The sequence below is a fragment of the Babylonia areolata genome, chromosome 1, assembly GCF_041734735.1.
Source record: "Babylonia areolata isolate BAREFJ2019XMU chromosome 1, ASM4173473v1, whole genome shotgun sequence".
In the NCBI taxonomy this organism is placed as follows: domain Eukaryota; kingdom Metazoa; phylum Mollusca; class Gastropoda; order Neogastropoda; family Buccinidae; genus Babylonia; species Babylonia areolata.
The window spans coordinates 49,670,462-49,691,400 of record NC_134876.1 but is presented as its reverse complement, the minus strand read 5'-3'; the positions used below and the strand labels follow the sequence as shown (position 1 = coordinate 49,691,400).

General features: G+C 41.7%; 1 protein-coding gene and 1 pseudogene across 3 annotated transcripts in view; both read right to left on the bottom strand.

Moving 5' to 3' along the window:
- Positions 1–10,801, bottom strand: part of LOC143283703 (protein FAM234B-like) — a 35,929-nt gene extending 25,128 nt beyond the window's left edge. Inside the window, exon 1 of one of the 3 annotated variants that reach the window (XM_076589970.1) lies at positions 10,690–10,801. Coding sequence is in view for 1 of the 3 variants with exons in the window: in XM_076589954.1 (XP_076446069.1) it covers positions 3,006–3,082 (77 nt within the window). In the remaining 2 variants the exon portion in view is untranslated. Of the gene's footprint in view, positions 1–3,005; positions 3,322–10,689 lie in introns of those variants that run through there. The other 2 variants (XM_076589961.1, XM_076589954.1) reach the window with 2 other exon arrangements.
- Positions 8,976–9,093, bottom strand: LOC143294810 (5S ribosomal RNA; annotated as a pseudogene).
- Positions 10,802–20,939: the final 10,138 nt, after the last annotated feature.

Here is a 20,939-nt window from a genome sequence, read left to right as displayed (position 1 = left end):
CCAAAATTTGTATTTCTTTCCTTTTAATTGTGAACACAAAAAACAAGGTCGTCGTCTTCGAATAAACCAAAAAGTTAAAAGTGTCAGAATAATCAGCCTGTTGATTGTGGACACTCTACGGATGATGATGATGAATCTAGCTTCTGTAGTAGCCCTAACTCAGTGGGAAGCTGGTTTTCAGATTCTGGAATGAATCTCAACGAAACAAAACCTTAACGATTTGGAAATACGGCTTAATCGGGAGAGTTATTGGTATAACTGTGAAGTTTTTTTTTTCACACTATGTTTAGCCAAATTTAGTATTGGCAGACAAAGTTTTCCGAGAAAATGGCAATGTTAAAGTTCACCATGGACACACAGACACACACAGACAACCGAACACTGGGTTAAAAAATATAGACTCACTTTGTTTACCTAAGTGAGTCAAAAAAGAACAATTGGCTAGTACAGCTAGTACTTTCTAATCATCTCTTTGTCGCCTCTGACTCTGGCAATTCTTTTTTTGCTTAAAAAATAACAAAACAAAACAAAAAACAACTGTATTATCAACCTGTTGCTATTCACACTATTCTTTTCCTCAGAACAAGACCAGTACACGTGCTTCCTGACTTACTTGTCCCTTGAGTATTATACTGTGAACATAAGAAACTATAGAAACGTTGCTATCCTCCCACAGAACCTCTTGTACTGTTTATGGTAGGTGAGAAATATCACTGCAGACTCTGTTAGCAGCATGTTCTTTCTCACTGTCTCTGTCATTAATATAATATTTCATACTGAGTGAGAGCTGAAAAAAAAGTGCATTTCCAAAATTTCTCACTTCGAATGGACCATCTGTTCATCCATGGCAATGATCAGGACAATGTCTTTGAGCGGACAGTGCTTTGACAAACTGTCTTCTTATTGTATTAATTCTGTAGGAGGGAATTTAGAGCACATGACTGGAGGCTTTTGTGTTGTGTGTGCACAGCCACTGTCGTGTGCATGTTCTTCTTCTTCTTCTTGTGTAGCCACAATCAACACGTTGATTATTTTGCCACATATTGGGAGGTTTCCGCAAACCAGTTGCTTGAAAAAAAAGAAAAAAAAAAAGAAAAAAAAGTTCTATGTGGATTGATTTTATATCTGTTTGGAAGACATCTTGCAGGTAAACATTTACTCCAATCACATTTGCACTCTCCCTCCTGCCCACTAACTGGATCAGAGGGGACGAGAAGTGACAGGCAGGCATCCTATTGATGGCCCCTGGCACCCCCCGCTGCAGCGCCCTCCTTCCAGCACTCCCCCTACCCACTACTTACCTAAACATTCACTCTCACATTCATACCCGACATTGCTGTGATTTATGGTTTTGCCTACTCTTGGAGTTTCACAGCAGCGAGACTGTCAAGAGTGGTGACCTTGAGGTGAGAGGTGACTGCTTTTGAAGCTGCTGGGGGAGTCTGCCTCAACAATGTCTGCTGGGAGTTCATCCCACTCATGAATGGCACGTGGGAAGAAAGAAAAGAGCCGATACTGCTGTTTATGATTCACAAGCCGTTGGAATTGTTGGTCATGTTCAAGAAAATGGTAAACAACACTGATCCCACTTCAGTGCTCAGGTAACTGGATCTTTTCTTTTTGAGCTGATTTAATCCCATTGCCTACCAGTGGGAAGCCTAACATGAAGTTAACACAGCCATGTCAACACTCTCCTTTTTTCTTTCTTTCTTTCTTTTTTTATTTTTTTTTTAATTTTAAATATTTAAGAATATTTTTCACAACCATCACATCATCAAAATGAAATAAGTCAGGGATCCACCCCCTCCCCCATTCTAAGGTTTTGACACTTTTGTAGACCATCTCAAAAAGAGGCTCAGCACTAGTTTAGTGGTTTGGTGAATTCCTCAAGTACTTGTTACCAAGGGGTTGACAAGACTTATTGACTGCTGACTGTGTGTGTTCAGCATCCCATGGCTCAAATTTCACTGTAAAATTCTAGTCTGCAGAGTACTTAATTTGTGTTCTGCTGTGTCAGTCCAGAGAAAGCACACAATGAGGTGAAGTATGGGGTTCAAGGTAAAAGAAAGGTCACATGCTAATGGTCCTGTACACACACACACACACACACACACACACACACGCAAACACACACACACACACATGCCATCTTGTCAAATGATACATGAATGGAAAGACATTAAATAAAGACACCATTGCTACTACCATGCAGGTGGAGATATGGAAGCAGACCTGGGAGCAGGTAACAAAGGTAATTTTCCCCAAAGAATTACTTAAACAAGGAACAGAACACTGAAGGCTGAGAAGATTGTGTGTGTGTGTGTATGTGTGTGTGTGTGTGTGTGTGTGTGAGACGAGAGAGGGAGAGAGACAGAGGACAGAAAGCAACAGAGAGGGAAGGGAAGGGAGGGGAGTGGGATTGAACACTGTCATTTCAGAAGAAAGTGAAATGGAGTACAGAACTTATCAAAATAACTATGACAAGAAAGGTTTTCTGAAAAAATGACACAATCCAGCAAGACACTGAAGATCAGGTAATCACTTGCTACACATATTAGAACGCAAGCAGCAGCACACTAGAGCAATTTTTAACCAGACAAATGTACACAGTCATCAAAATTTCTTAGAACACACACCGCACACCGCAAAACATACCAGGGCAAAGGCTGCACCACAGGATAGGTAATGAGGGAAAGGTATGAGTAAATGTGTGTGTGCTCATGAAAGATTAAAACAATACTGAAAGAAAATAAAAGACCTGTGGCAAAGAATGAAAGACCATGAAAAAAAAAGATAAAATTAAAATATAAAAATGTGGGAAAAACAGGAGAATGGAGGTGATAAAAAGAAATGTTAGAAAGAGTGAGAGAACATAGAAGGATGGAGGCCCCACAAAACAACAACAACAACAACAGAATGAAAAAACAAGAAAAACTAAAGGTAATGAACTGTAAGACAAAGACCAAAGCTCACAAGCATGCTTTAGGCCAAATGTTCTTACTTACTCATCTCCGGATGTTTTAGGCATCTTTGCAATCTCTAAATGACCATTTTCCTTCTTGTCACTGACCATGGTCTCCATTCAGAAAGTCTTATTTTCTTTCTTCCTTTTCTTTAGTTAACTTTTCTCCTTTACTTGTCACAGAACTGACAGCTTTTACCCCAACAGAACTGAATTCACAACTATGAAACAGCTGTTTCAATTTTCATTTTTCAAACAAATGAAAGGACTGTCTCAGAACAATACTCACTTTCAAATTAAAACTGAGTCCCATAAATCTCTTCATAAGCAGCTCCACAATCAACCAAACACAACTGTTCCAGAACTACAAATGATTATCACTATACTAGTATGAACAGTCGCAATAGTCAAAAGTGTCTTGACAGCAGAATATGACAGGAAGTGATTTGTCACATAATTCATTCCTGTTCCCTGCACTAAGGAAATAACTTATCAGACATTCAATTCCTCCACTCCAGCTAAGGAAATGATTTATCTGACATTCAATTCCTGCAGTCTGTCTGTGCTAGGTCCTGCTGTACAAGTGGTAAACCTGCCCTTCTGCCTTCAAAACAGGTTGACACTTTGCACATCACACCGAAAGGTCAAAAGAAAGGCAGCAATGAAAATGATGCACTGAAGTCAAACCTGTTCTGTGAGGTCTCCTAAAAGCCTCTGTGGTTTTGTGTGTGTGTGTGTTTTTTATGTGGTTTTGTTTTGTTTGTTTTTCTTGTGTGTGTGTGTGTGTGCGTGTGTGTGTGTGTGTGTGTGTGTGTGTGTGTGTGTGTGTGTGTGTGTGCTTTCATGCATGTGTATGTGTATATATGTGTGTATGTGCATGTGTCTGTGTGTGTGCATGTGAATGTGTGGGTGTCTGTGCATGTGTGCTTGTGTGTGTATGTGCGTGTACATGAGTATGTATGCATGTGTGCATGTGTATGTGCCTGGCATGCTGCATTTATGTGCGAAACCATACCTGCAAAGCAGGATGATTTAGTGTCTCTGTTTCTCTCCTCCTCATACAAACACACTGATGTATTGCTGCACACACGCACACGTCCACACCCACACATGCACAAAAACTACATATGCACACACATACGAGGTAGTACTCACATACACGCACACACTCACATACACACCAGCATCCATGTTATGTTTTAAAACATTCCCACCCACCCAAAAAAACAACTAAAACAATTCCCACTGAAGAGGAAACATCACCATGCACTGCACCACATAATCTATTTTACACTGCTGCACAATGTGTATACTAGACTCACCCACATCAAACTATCATTTTAAACATCCTGCACTCCCACCCCACCCCATCCCCCCAAAAAAGAAGAAAAAAAAGAAAGACACACCAAACCAAAATAAACCCCTGTTACACAGAAACCAAAACTATGCATTGAACATAATCCATTTTCCACTGCTGCATAATGTGTATGACACTAACCTACAGAAAAAGACATATCTACATTAACACTGCCTGGTACTTCTGAACAACACATGCTAACAAAGTCTGAGAGACTTACATTAAGATTGAAAACTACATATAGGTAAGGATTAAAAGGAAAGGAAAACAAAGAAAAAAACGTGTTATTGCTGAGGGGAGAGTGAGTTTTTAGACAAGATTTGAAAGATGCAAGGGAGTCAGAATGAAGGAGGTTATCAGGAAGCTTGTTCCACATCTTTGGCGATAGAAAAGAAAACGATCTGTGTCCACAGGTCTTACTTCTGACATGAGGTATCCTGAGAAGTTGAGTATCAGAGGGAGAATGGAGTTGGCGAGACAGAGTATAGATATGGAGGAGTTCTGAAAGATACTTTGGGCCAGATCTGTTGACAGCAGAAAAAGTCAGAGTGAATAGCTTGTAGTCGATTCGATCAGAAACGGGCAAGCAATGGAGAGAATGAAGGAGAGGAGAAACATGGTCAAATTTAGCTCTGCAAATGAGTCTGGCGGCGTTGTTATGATTCACTGAAGTTTGTCTGACAGATATTTGGGAAGGCTGTCCAAAAGAGAATTGCATTTATCCAATCTTGAGAGAACCTAAGCGCATACCCTCCCCCCAACGACCCCCCACCTGACCCCACACGCCACCCCCCTCACACACACTACAAATTAAAAGTTCAGTTAAAACAGCAATGAATAAGACAGTTAAGTTTGTAAAAAAAACCAGTCAAACAATGCCTGTCATTTACAGCTGCATTTCAAAATGTTAAACCAGTATGTTCGCTGATGCCTCCTTTGCAAGACAGGCTTAGGAAATCACGTGGGCAACTACACTGAAGGATTCCGCTCTAATTTCTTTCTGTCCTTTTTGTTCAAAGCAACAGCTGTCCAGTACATGATTTCATGAATATGGTCAGATCATGAGAATTTGGGCAGAGATCTTAGTCAGATGACGTTTTATAAATCATTTGGATATATGGACTCTTCCACCGGTTTTGTCTGGAACAGATAAAGGATTAATTCAGATGGTAAACACCCTCTCTTTCTATTGCCCTGCATCTTCTGTTGCTTTTGATGGCAGAGTTAAGACCATCTTACACTGATTAGCTAAAAATCTCCATTAGGGGTGGAATACAAAACTTGGTTCAAGTCAGGTCAGGGGCATAGCCCTTGCTACTAGTACCATGTAACCCAGTACTACCTGCCGCATGTGAAGTCTCCCAACCACTGACCAGGCGGAGGAGGAAACCTTTCTCAACAGCTGTGAAGGCAGAAGAGGATGACCAAAGGGCAAGAGGAGCTCTTATCCTTGGCTGTAAGTCCTCCTAGGAGATGGAACTCCGAAGAAAAAACCTGCACCTGCCGAGGCCGTTCTACATGTGGCAGTATATGCACCTGTGGGACTGAGCGTCGGTAGGCGAGAGAGGCGAGACTAAAAAAAAGTCACCTGTGCTGGTCAGGCAATCAGGCTAATGTAGCAATGAAGAGCAAGACCTTCAACACCCACCTTTCCCAAGCCCTGCAGATGGAGAAGTGATAATGGGGACAGGCAGAGGATGCTGCTGGCAGTTCCTAGTCATGACTCTGCACGCAGACGGCTGTGGGTGATGGTCGTCCGCTGTAGACTGGGGCAGATGCGGCACCCATATCCTCCCACTTGTCATGGCAGCCCTTTTTAGGGACAACGCTGCTCTCCCCACACTGGGAAGGGGAAATAAAAAGGATCCCTAAACAAAGCCTGCACCACCTAGTACCTAGTAGGAAACCGCACCTACTTGGACATCCAACACTAGCGATCGAAAACAACAGAAGAAAAGAACCAGGAACCATGCCCTGACTCTGGGTGCCTGGAATGTTCGCACCCTTTTGGACAGAGACGACAGACAAGAAAAGCGCACAGTGGTCATTGCTAGAATGCTTGATTGCTACCAGGTGGACATAGCAGCCCTCAGTGAAACCAGGTTTGCCGGTGAAACCTAGATGGAGAATGTTCGAGGGGGCTACACCTTCTACTGCACTGGGAAGCCAGATGGCACCCCAAGAACCTCAGGTGTCGGCTTTGCCATACGAACCAAACTTGCACGACAGGCTTCCACGTGGAATAAACGATAGGCTGATGACCCTGCGTCTGAAGCTGTCTGAGGATCGCTTCTCCACAGTCATCAGCTGCTATGCCCCAACGATGACCAACCCTGATGACATCAAAGAAGCTTTCTACGAGGAGCTCAGCCGCACCATTTCAGCGGTAGACAGAAAGGACAGGCTGATCATCTTTGGTGATTTCAATGCCGACGTCGGCGTGGACTTCTGTGGCCAAAAGTCCTAGGGCAGCACGGCACTGGCAAGTGCAACTCCAACGGTTTGCTTTTGCTCTCGCTCTGCGTACAGCATGGACTGACCATCACCAACACCCTCTTCCAAGAAGTGGACAAGTAGAACACATGGATGCACCCCTGCTCCAAGCAGTGGCACATGCAGAACTATGTGACTGTCCAGCAGAGGGACAGAGGTGATGTTTCCATGCAGCACATGAGAGGAGCAGTCTGTTGGTCGGATCATCGCCTGGTACGCAGCAAAATGAACATCAGACTTGCACGCCAGCTCCAACCAGCCAGGCAGAAAACCCCCTAGGAAGCTGAACATCCACCGCCTCCCTATCACCAAGGACATGCTGCAGCAGCAAATCCAAGCAGCTCTCTAAGAAATTCCTGCATCGATCTGTGTAGAAGAGGTATGGAGCACCTTTAGAGATGCTGAGTACACAACAGCAGCTGACACACTTGGCTTTGTACAGAAAAGCCACAAAGACTGGTTTGACGAAAACGACTCTGGAATCTCCAAGCTCCTGAACACATTGCATATACGGCATAAAGATCACATTCCAATAAAGACTGCCAGAGGAAGAAGAACCAGTACTTGCAAACCAAGCAACACGTACAGAAGAGGCTGTGTGAGATGAAGAACACCTGGTGGGAGAGAAAGCCCGAAGAGCTTCAGTCTGCTGCTGATGCTCACGAGACAAAGACCTTCCATGATGGTCTCTGAGCTGTGTATGGGCTGAGAGTCACAGGATCAACCCCTGTCTGAGCCCTGGACCAGACCACCCTCCTAACAGACAAGAAAGACATCATTGCCCGCTGGGCAGAGCACTTCAACACCCTCCCTCAACAGGGACTCATACCAGTCAATGACTTGCTAGCTGCCCCTCCCACCAAGGCCAAGACCTGGAAGGCCCTGAAGCTGACAACGTCAGGAAAAACACCAAGAGCAGATGGAATCCAGGCCGATATCTACAAGTATGGAGGCGAGGTGCTGACAGACAAGCTGACCGCCCTGTTCCAGTCTATCTGGGAGAGAGGAGAGGTCCCCCAGGATTTCAAGGATGCTTCAATTGTCCACATTTACAAACGGAAGGGAGACAAAACATCCTGCAATAACCACTGTGGAATCTATCTTCTCTGCATCGCTGGCAAGATCTTCACCCGCAACATACTGAACAGACTGGTTGACCATGTCTCCAACACAGTCATCCCTGAAGCACAGTGTGGCTTCCGCTCAGGCAGGGGAACATGTGACATGGTGTTTGCTGTACGCCAGATGCAAGAGAAGTGCCGTGAGCAGAACAAGGAGCTCCACATGGTCTTTGTAGACCTGACTAAGGCCTTTGACACGGTGAACCACTGTGGTTTGTGGAAGATCCTTTTAAAGTTTGGCTGCCCAGAGAGCCTAATCCAGCTGACTGCGTCATTACATGATGGCATGCAGGCGAGAGTACAGGAAAATACTGACATGTCAGATCCATTCCTTGTGGTAAATGGAGTGAAGCAGGGCTGCGTCCTGGCACCCACACTGTTCTCCATTCTCTTCTCTGCCATGCTGATTGACGCCTTCCAAGACTGTGACCGGGGCATCTACATTCAGTTTCGCACAGATGGCAAACTTTTCAACTTGCAGCGACTTCACGCTAGGTCCAGGGTGTTTGAAGCACTGTTGAGAGAGTTCCTCTTCGCTGATGACTGTGCGCTTGCTGCACACACCCATGAGGACAAGCAGTTCATTATGGACAGGTTCTCAACCTCCTGCAGGTGCTCTGGACTCACCATCAGCCTCAGCAAGACCGAGCCCATGTACCAACCAGCTAGCTCACAGAATGCCAGAGCATTCCAGCACTTGTTTACATCTTGTTCATCCATGTACATCCAATCCATTTTATTGAATGTTTCTCTTATTTGATTATTTCCCTTTTTTAGGTAAAATTTGTACTTAATTTCTGCTTTTAACTTCACCACTGAAATATGGAAGTGGAAAACCAGAATATCATGGTCACTCTTTCCTAGAGGATCTAGCACACTGGACCTCGGTTTATCGTCTCATCCGAAAGACAAGACGCATAGTTTGATTTTCCAGTCAAACTTGAGAAAAAGGGCGAGAGCGGGATTCGAACCCGCACCCTCACGGACTCTGTAATGGCAGCTGCTGAGCATCTTAGTCTTCCACCTTCCTCATTAAATGGAACGCCAACAGCACCGAGTGTTCCCATGCGGTCACCCACCCAAGTTCTAACCGGGCCCGACATTGCTTAACTTAGTGATCGGACGAGAACCGGTGTTTTCAACACGATATGGCCGTTGACACTGATTTAAAAAATATATTTATTTTCTATATCAGTGGGCCGTTAATTGGCCACATCAGTCGCTCACACAATCATGCTCTTCGATGGTTCAGCGAATTAGCATCGTGCGTTCAAGTGGATGACACACTTCTATGTCTCTGGTCACTCTCTCAGTTGCAATGACAACTCCAAACGGAAAGTGACTCAAGTTAAACTTAGTTTTTCACATATGGTTGTCGCGTAAATATAATCAGTACATCATCTGTTAACTGTACATCATCTGTTAACTATCTGTCTAGCTTCATGATATCTGTACTGACAAAATAAACTGATCCAGCATACATTCATTTCAACTAAATTTACCTTTTTTCTACTTTTTATACACCCTGTATGTCACATTTTTCTCTTGCCATAGGATCAAGTTTGAAAACTATTGCTGGGTGCTTTCTGTTCGTTGGAAATAACTTGGATGATTTGGCGCTATCACTTAGAAAATAAATAAACACACACATATACACACACACGCACGCGCGCGCGCACACACACACATACACTACTACTACTACTGAGTAACAATGCCAATATTAATCATAATACTAATAATGACAATAATGATAACCCGGCTTATCTCAGACAGACAAACCAGCATCAGACTTGGTCGGCGGGGAAGTGCCATTCTCGAATAGACATGTTCATGCCTCAACCAATACTGCACCGGCCAGAAACATTGCCCAGAACACAATGCCATAGCACGGTATCCCAGGACTGAAGGATGCCTCTTCCTCCTCCTCCTACTTAGTACTAATACCACTACTAGTACTAATAACAACAACAATAATCATAATAATAGCATACCTAACAGACATGCTTTACCACAGAAAACACAGGGAAAAAAAACCCAACTATCCACTCGCACCCCACCCCCCCAGCCCCGCAAAAGAAGAAGAAAAAAAAATGCTGCGGAACTCATTGTCTCAGAGATTGTTTGACAGATGCCACACAGCCATAAAAATACTGCATCAAATGTCAAATCAAAATAAGTTGGGGAGTGGGGGAGAGGGGGGTGTTGTTTTGTTTTTGCTTGTTTGTTTGTTGTTTTGCTTTGTATTTAATTCAACTGACTTGCATGACACGCGAACTTTCAGCATATTCAGACATGAGTATCCCATCATATTATGGCCGGCCGTGATCAGGGTAATTGAGAGGAAAATTATCCGTAAACTGTTGAAACGAGGGAAGAAGACAAAAATGACTGCAGGATTCTTCAAAGACAAAAAAATAAAGTTGGGTCACGGTTAAGTATGTGTAATTAAAATAAAGTTTATAAAAACCTTTTGGGTGGTAGTTGAATCCTCTTTGTTTTGACACGTTTCGGACCATAGGCCCGTTGTCAAGTGATGAGAAGAGGACAGTGTGAATAGGAAAGCCTATGTGAGGAAAGGGTCAAATCACAGCTGATGCAGTGCCAGAAACATCACAGCTCCAAAGTCTCCAGAGACTGAACGATGCCTATCATTATTATTATCATCGTTATTATTATTGTTGTTATTGTTGTTATCAATAATTCATTTTAAGACAAGATTTTTCCTCCTCTGTACAATGTGTTCCCATCCTCACCTGTCTCAGCTGTTCCCTGGAGGCTGCAGCACAAGTATTGTCTGGTACACAGATGCTGGGTGGCGTTTGCACCTGGGCTCCAGCAGGTGCATAGATTGTGGTTGGCGCCATGTTCTTGCTTGTACCTGTGTCGCCAAGAAATGAACTTGCACCTCTTACTATGTTCACTGACAGGACCGCTAAGTGATATACTACAGTGCTCTCTTCTGAAGTTTACATACAGTCGCAATGTCTGACAATCAAAACAAAACTCATGCTGTCATCTCGTCATGTATCTGTCTACATCAGCACCTGCTTTCACACAAATTATCAAGTGATTATACCTTAGAAATGAATATATTCACTTGCATTATCAGCTGACTATATATGCTCATAATATATACAGCATGTTAAGTACATTCGAAGACAAACCCAAACCTGTACTCCTCATTCATTATAGTAAAATCAAATATTCTTCAACCTTATAGTCTTAGTCTTACCATTGTGGGTTTGTTGGAAATGGATCAAAGTACTGCTGGGTGTCAATGCCAAAAGAACATAAAGCCCCAAAATGTTACAGTGAAATTATATGCTTAAATCCAGTGTTTAAATCTGTACATCATGTACATCCAAGCCACAATCTAAAACCTTCATGAGAGCTACAGGACTCATGTTTTTGAACAAAATAAACAGAATTTGTATCAAGGAAAATACTGTGTGAGTGCTTGTGTGTGTGTGTGTGTGTGTGTGTGTGTGTGTGTGTGTGTGTGTGTGTGCGCGCGCGCGCGTGCGTGCGTGTGTTTCACTGGCAGAAGGCCATTCTTATGACCAATTCAAAAACTAAAAATTATACATAAGTGTTTGCATGCATTGTAACATTGGATGGAACAAAAAAGCTGCAACCCCCCCCCCCAAAAAAAAAACAACAAAACAAAACAACAACAACAAAAAAACAACACACACACACACAGACATACAAAAAGATTCAACACAGATGTACAAGCAAACAAATGGAAACAGTAAACTGGAAACTACAAACTTACCATCATCATACGACTCCAGTTTCTTCCCTTGACAGAAGTGCAGGAAAGAGCCCAGGGCCGACACAACCTGTTCCCGGAACTCCTGCAGCAAGGCGTGCAAGTCGTTCACCTGGTTGTCCACCACCTGTGCCCGAACACGCTGCAACTCCTGCAGTGTGGCCTTGACCTGCTGCACTGTTCCCATGGCGTTGACCTGCTCCCGGTGCAGCTGTGGCCACTGCTCTGTCTGTGTGAACTGCATAGCCACATGGGTACACAGTAATTAGTTTCAGTTTCAGTTTCAGTAGCTCAAGGAGGCGTCACTGCGTTCGGACAAATCCATATATGATACACCACATCTGTCAAGCAGATGCCTGACCAGCAGCGTAACCCAGCACGCTTAGTCAGGCCTTGAGAGAAAAACAAAAAGAAAAAAAAAAGGTGAATAAATAATAGATAAGCGTACATAAATAAATAAATAATAATTATAATATAAAAAAGGTAGTAGTAGTAATAATAATAATTATAATAAATAAATAAATAAGACAACAATGATAAGTAAGCAAATAAATGTAAAACATGAAGACACACATACACCCACACATGCATAACAGATATGCACCAAACATGCAGTTTCACAGATATGAAAGCACACAGTAATTAAAAAGAAATTAATATATATATATATATATATATATATATATATATATATATATATATATATATGATAGAGTCTCCCGTTGGACCAACGGATGAGTAGGCAGGCAGGCTTATCTGTCGGGATGTGTCCTCATATGGGAGAAGAGACCGATTCTGGATGCGCAGCACTTCCCACAGGTGTTGCAAGGGAAAACATCTCTCAGAAGTTGAGCCTTGCTTCCTTTGCTCACGCTTCTCCTTAATGGCCAGCGTTCTCTTGTTTTTAAGTGTCTTTATGCCACTAGCGACATTAGCCTGGTTGCCTGACCAGCACAGGTGACTTTTTTTTTTTAGTGAAGAGGAGTTGATATATATATATATATATATATATATATATATATATATATATATATATATATATATTCAATTCTGTGCATCAGCTGACTATAATATGCCAAAGGAAAAGAAAAAAATACATACATATCTGTGTATAAATATAAAATATGTCTATCTGTATTAACATATATACTCATATATCACCTGCTCTTGTTTTCCTCATTATCATGTGCAGAAAAAAATACATAAATACAAAAAACAAATATGTGTGCGAGTATGTAAGTGTGTGCTTGTCTGTCTCTGTCTGCCTACCCCTACCTATCTATACATATAATATACACCTCTCTCTCTCTCTCTCTCTCTCTCTCTCTCTGTGGAACTTCTTCATATGTATAACATTCGTCAGACTGTGTGTGGACCTACCCACAAGCATGGTTATCATCTGGTGACTGAGAGGCCAAGTGATGGAGCTCAATGATCTGAAATTAATCATGACATACCATTTGTATGACATGGACCTCCCTTCTTCCTCTGTGACAGTGTATCGCAGTGTTCATAACATTTGTGCGATAGATAGAGCAGATTTCCCAACGACCAGAAATCAGGATTTGAGTGCCTTGCGGACTATATGGTGATGTACTGCCAGCGGAGAAGAGAGAGAGGTGAAGTGACATGCGGAAACATGGTGGAAGGTATCTGGCTTAACTGTTTACAAGCAAATCTACCAGAAAGCCAAGAATTTTTTTTAACTTTTCTTGTACACAAAGCCAAGACTGTTTTTCAACACCAAAATCTCTGAAGCTAAGTCAAGCAAAGAACTATATTCCATTGCAAATAAGCTTTGTGGCAGAACGAAATCTTTGTTGCTTCCTTCTATCCATCCATTTTCAGTACTGCCTGGTGTCTTCTCTGATTTTTTCTGCTAAAATAAATGTTAACCTTAGGAAAGAATTGGATTTACCATCAGTTATGTCACATCCCTTGGGTAAATAATTTAAGGGTGTTCCTTTTGTTGCTTTTGCACCTGCATAAGAGAAAGATGTACTCAATGAGATGAAAAAGTCTAACCCCAAAACATTTGATCTTGACCCCCTTCCCACAACCATTATGTATGAGTGGATGTCGTTTTGCCTGCACTAACAAATATCATAAATGATTCTTTAATTTCTGGTGTCTTCCCTGATGTACATACAAAACTGCACTTAAGCCCCTGCTAAAGAAAGCCACTCTGGATCACAAGTGTTTGTCCTGTATCAGTGTATGGAACCTTGCTTTGTGTCCAAAATTATTGGAAAAAAAAAGTTCTCTCCTAACTTTCAGACCATTTGGCATCAAACAACCTGTTTTCTTCTTTCCAGTTAGCATATATATAGCTTTGCCCATAGCACTGAAACAGCTTTGCTAAAAGTAGTTAATGACCTTTTACTGTCTGTTGATGAAGGCAAACTGTCTGTGTTGACCTTGCTCAATCTGTTGGCTGCGTCTGACACAACAGACCACAGTATACTTCTTTCCAGACTTGAACAGGTATTTCGGATTCATTCAACAGTTCTGAATTGGTTTTCTTCATAACTGTCCAACTGCTTGTCTCTGTTAATAACTTAAGTCTGATCCAACCCCGATTTGTCTCTGCTAATAACTTTAAGTCTGATCCAACCCTGATCTCCTATGTGTGCCACAAGGCTGTTCTGGGCCCTGTTCTGTTCATTCAGTACACTGCTCCTCTTTCTGATGTAATTTCTGGTCATTCTTGTCTTCACCACTCTTTCACTGATGATACTCAGCTATAGAGGTCTAATTCAGTCCATAGAAGATTGCATTCTTGATATCAAATCCCGGATGACAAACTAAAGTTAAATGATGACAAAACTGAAGCTATGATCATTTCCTCTTTACAAATGTCCACATCTGGTTTTTTTCGCTACCTGTGTTTTGGATGACAATGCCACAGTTCAGTTTTTTTCTAAATCAGCAAGGAACCTCAGAGTCATTCTTGACTCAAACTTCAGTATGCACACTCAGGTAGTCAATCTGATACACAGTCAATTGAGAACTTCCCCCGACTAACTCTGTTCATCAGTACCTTTCTGTTGAAACTACAACAACTCATTAAAATTTTCTGCTTTGGTGCTGTCACGAAATGATGAATGAACTACTGTAATTCTCTTCTCATGGGCTGTCCACATTATCTTCTTCAACGAATTAACTAAAAGGTTCAAAACAATGCTGCCTGTCTGACTCTCAGAGCCCCTTGTTCTGATCACATTTCTCCCTACCTCCATACTGTGCACTGGCTCCCCATTGAAACGAGAGTTAAATACAAAGCTGCCTGTCTCTGCTATTTTGCTTTCCACTCCAGTGGACCTACTTGTCTTTCTGACTTTATGAGTGCTTACACTTCCTCAAGGACTCTTCACTCTTCATCTGCCTCTTACCTTCTGAAAATTCCTCATGTCAATACAAGAACCTATGGTGAATATACTTTCCTCTGCTGCTCCTCATATCTCGAACAGCCTTCTTCTTAATATCCATGCATCTGATTTCATCTCTGCATCTCACTTTTCACTAAAAACTCATCTTTTTGAAACATATCTATAAGCACTCTCAGCTTCCTTCTTCTCCAACATTATTATCATACAGACACACACCTGAAAATGGAGTACTGCTGCCTACATGGTGGTGGTAAAAACGGTCATACATGTAAAAGCCAACTTGTGTACATACGAGTGAACGTGGGGCCCATGAATAAAGAAGAAGAAAATACACACACACACACACACATCCACACACACAAATATATATATATATATATATATATATATATATATATATATCATAGATTATTGAAATAAATAATACATTATACAGGCTCATACATACACACACGCACAAACAAAACCACCATGAAAAAACAATATGGATATTCCACATCCATAAATGCCTAAACACATATATCACTAATTTACTGTGAATATTGATTCATACATGTATTAACTCAAGAAGAAGAAGACACACACTCACCCACCCACCCACACACATATGAATTATATATATATATATATATAATTCACCGCCTCCACCTCAGACACCAGCATCCCCTTCTTGGACATTCTCATCAAGCTCCAGGGGGGTTTCCTGAGCACAGACTTCTTCTCCAAACCAACAGATGCCCATGCATATCTGCCCGCCACATCCTGCCACCCCAGGCACGTTATCCGCAACTTACCACAGGGAGAATTTCTACGCCTACAAAGCCTGTGCTCTGACGATGACTGCTTCCGGGAGAGAGCCAGGACCATGGAGGCATGGTTCACAAGACGTGGACATCATCCCCGACAAGTGAGGGAAGCAAAGGAAAAGGCCAGACTGATCCCCAGACGGGAGGCACTGCGCTACAAGACAAAAAACAGTTTGGACAGAACTCCTTTTGTCGTCTCCCACCACCCCCTTAACCCACCCCTGCGTCAGTGGCTGGCTGAACTGCAGGATTCAGTTCTCAACACAAGTGCTCGCATGCGCCAGGCATCTCCTACTGCTCCTGTGGTGGGGGAGCGCAACTGTAGGAGCCTCCGCTCCCTGCTGATGCCTACCAGATTGCCCACTCCTGACCAAGAAGCCCCAGGATGCTATAGTATAAGTGCCACAAAAGGTGCGTCATTTGCAAAGATCACATGCAGGAAACAGACACATTCACTAGTGACACTACAAACGAAACATTCAAAATCCAACAACACGTAACGTGCGACAGCAGCAACATCATTTACCTACTGTTCTGTGATAAATGCAAGCAAGCACAATATATAGGAGAAACAAAGAACACTCTCAAGACAAGATTCTACTTACACCGCAATCACATCAAACAGAACACGGGCACCCTAGTCACACGCCACTTCAACCAATCCAACCACACAATCACTAACATGAAATATATCATCATAGAACATATTCACGGAAATTCACACACAGTCAGACAAACCAGGGAAAAAAAGTGGATGGACAGACTGAAAACAGTGGCACCTTACGGGCTGAACATTCGGGACTAATAGCCATAAGGAGGTCCCTGTGGTTGCGTTTGTGGGGTGTTTGTGGGGTGGTGAGGACAACGATAGAGGACTCTCTCTCTCTCTCTGTCAGTCTGCCTTCTCTCCACCTGTCTCTCCCTCTTTCTCCCCCCTCTCTCTCCCCCCTCTCTCTTCGTCTCTTCATCCTCTCTCTCTCTCTCCCTCCCTCCCTCTCTCTCTCTCATTGTCAGCCATCTGTCCGTCTGTCCCTCCCCTCTCTCCTTATTTCTTCCCCCCCTCTCTCGCTGTCTGTCTCTCTCTGTCTTTCCCTCTCTCTCCTCCTCTCTCACAGTCCCTTCTCCCTCCCTGACCCCCTCCCTCTCTGTCTCTCTTTCTTTTTCCCCCTCCTATTATCTGCCCATCTATTTTTTCTCGACCTCTCTCTCGTCCTCTCTGACTACTTTACTCACCAGCCTCTCTTCCTATTCCCCAAGCAACACTTCACACTGTTCTTTTCATGCTGCATGCCCTGGATGCAGTTTTTACATGAGTTTTTTTTCATGAGCTTTGTTAACCTTTTTGTTTTCTTTGTTGGTGTGTGTGTTGCATTTTGACATACCAGTAAACGCCCTTGATGAAGACCAGTGGTCAAAACCGGTCGGGCATGTGAGAAACTGTTCTGTTGTTTTCCTTTTTTTCTATAGTTATATATGTGACCAAGCGCGCTATGCTTGCTCCAACACTATTCACGCACAAGCCAGAGCAGACGACGTTTTCACTTCTAACCCTTGCACAGAATATGTGACGTAACTCTGCTTACATCATTTTGTCCTGGCCAGACCACCTGCTGACTGCTCGAGCAGTGTCGCGTCGCGATACGTCATTGGCTGAGAAGAAACTTGTGTTTCTGTTCCACAGTATTTAATTAATAGCTCTTTTGTCAGATCAGTAAACTACTAGTATTATATACTGGCAGAATCGTCTTAATTCCATCTTTAAATCTATTCCATTTATGTTCGCCTACGTGAAACTGATTTAACGCAGATTGTAATTTTCAGCGACGAGCTCGTTAAAACTGACCCTGTTCAGGTGACTTAAATTAAGATTATAAATTCATCTTAAATAATCAACACTTCATTTTACACTCATTATAAAGTAGGCGTTGAGCTCTTTCTTTTGCAACTTATCCGACGTAAATCGGTTCAGGAATCATTTAGAAATCTATCACTGAACACCTTTAAACAAACACAATTGTCATCGGATTCTCCGTGATTAGTGACGATCTGCTTGCAAGCACACGTGACGCACTTTGCGGTCCGCTAAACTTGCATAAATTGGCACAGTGAATGATGAGTGGTCATTTCATACCTGGTCAGTCATCTGACCAGAGCCTGCTCTCTCTCTCTTGCTGTGTCGCGGGCAGTGTGTCGTGTGTGTCCCCACAACAGCTGACACCTCGCTACGTATCGCTGTAAGTACAAGTGTGTAGAATGTGTTGATTTGTAAATTGTATTATTTGACACAGTACTTGTGTTTATATGAGTATGTTCAGTTATTGCTTTGTTCAGTTAATTCTTTGTTCAGTTATTGCTTTGACAAGTTAGTCACAGATCGGCTATGACTGATCTAAATAATTGCCATGTCGTCATCTGCATGGAGCAGTGTTCCATTTGATTCTTAACGTCACAGTCAGTGACGTCTCTCGACACAGATAGTTTGTTCCAGAATGTTCTAGTGAGTGCGTAAAGTTCATTCACCACTTTATGGTTAAGCCATGATGGTTCTTCATTTAATATCTGGTCTATCAGTTTGCCAGTATTATATCTAATCCACTGATTCATTTGAGTCACTTTGACACAGTATAAGTTTTACCTAGTCTATACTGTCAGTGTACTTTCACCAAGTCAGCATCGCTTCAATCACTTTAACTGCACTATTTAAATGTATTAGAAATGTCATTTGATGTCAGCGTTTGGTCTTCACACATTTGCATTATGTTGTTGCGTATCCCAAACCCGAGTGAATAGTCTTTCCATGTGATATGTATACATGTGCTTTATTATTCACTTGTGCCGACACATTGTACTTATGACATTTGTTTGTGTCATTTCAGGCACTGTCTTCTTCTCTTTTTATCTTCTCTTAGCATTGTCTTCTTAGTTCTTCTCCTAGTTGTCTTCTTCTCATTATTTCTCTTCTAGTCTTCTTCTTCTTAGTCTTCTCTTAGACTAGTTCTCTTTTTGTCTTCTTCTTCTTAGTTCTCCTAGATATCTTCTTCTCTTAGTTTTTCTCCATGTAACTATTGTAAATAAAACAATAGAAAAACCCATTTGTGACTGGCCTCTATATGTCCCTGGCCTGTGCGTTGGATCTTGTCTTTCATTCAATCAATCATTTAGTTAAGTCTTTTGTGCCGTACCCTTCAGTAACCACTCGGTACTCGGCTACATATATATATATATATATATATATATATTGAATAATAAAATAAATAATACATTATACAGGCTCACACATACATACACATACACAATAAAAACACCATGAAAAAACAAAATGGATATTCCACATCCATAAATGCACAAACACACATATCACTAATTTACTGTGAATATTGATTCATACATGTATTAACTCACACACACACAGACACAAGCATGCACACACACACACAGAAACTCACACACACACTTGCAAACATGCACACACACACACACACACATGTACATACACAAAATACACACAAAGACAAACTACGTTTCATGCATAAAACATATCATGACACTGACAACCTCCAGCCATACCTTCGTCTGTAAAAAAAATAATAATAAAAAATAAAAATAAAAAAGCTCAGTGAAAAAAGAAGGGAAAAGAAAAAAATGATTAGGCTATTTATGCACTGTTTACACAAGCACAACCCAGATTTTGCCTTGAGGCTGAGTCAATATGGCACATGCTGTTCATCACAAAGAGACTGACATTACCACAGCCCTGAACATACATTTCTACGCTCTGTCTACTGCATGTATACTGAATTCTCTTCTGACTGAAAACATTATATGATGATGTGTGCCCCCCCCCCCCCCCCCACACACACCCCTTGTCCCCCCAACACCCATCCACGAGCGCCCACAATAACACACACACATTCATGTATACACAGATGAGATGTAGAATTAGTTAACAAGCTATCATATTCTGCTGAGGCTGCACACAGAGAACTGGTTTGTACTCTGATACATGCAAGGAGGGAGGAAGCCTGCTCATGTCTGGTGTTCTCTCTACAACAGCAATGTCCTCCTAGTAAGCTGGTCACTTTGAGGAATGCTGGGAATGGCTACAAATGCGAAGCATAAGCACTTGCATTCACTTATATTAGTAGGTCATAACAATTTAAAGTATTTATTAGATAAACGTTGTATGGATTATGGCTTCAGAATAAATTTCTCCTTGGAAGCTAGCCATACAATTAGTAATTGGGTATTAATTCTTATAAAATAAAAAGTAAAAAAAAAAAAAAAAGATTTAAAAAAAGTCTTAATGATCAGACGAAAGGATGATAAAGCCTAAAAGCCATGACATCTGATATGATATGAAAAAGCATAAAATGTCTGTCATGTGCGCATTAAAAATACTTATGTATATATTTATTAAGTTTGATTATGAACATTTTCTTGCTCAGTTTCATCTCATTTAGATTTATTGCCTTTTTCACAGAATCACAGAAATGTTTGTGGGTTAAATTCTAAAGTATTTTCATCTTTTACACCAAAGGCAATCTCCTATATATTTTACATAAACTAATCATTTAGATTTAGAATTTTTGCGCTCCATAAAAAATAAAACGTTATTACACTTAAACAGGAAGTGGATTGTCAGTTTTTGTGAGCAGGCCGACATTTTCACATACACAAAACAATACTCCATGCAACGTTATTGTTTGCAAGGTGCCCACAAAAAACGTAAGCGCAGCACAGCATTAACAAATATAAACTTACTTGTAAATGGCGATCCTCGTGTTCTGTATTTGATTTACTATCCGGTGGCTCTAATCAACCTGTTTGATCAAAAGCTAGTACGCTTCGTCTTCTTTTGCATCTGTTTTGAAGCGGCTTTGGAAACTTTCCGATGTCATGCGTTTAGTTTCGTATACTTCGGTACATATGCACCAAAGTTCAAAGGTTGGTCTCAGGTGTATCTGTCTTGTCTAATGATTACAGTGCAGTATACTATTTGTGCACTCGGCCTATGGGGAACACTTCAAGCCCCAGTA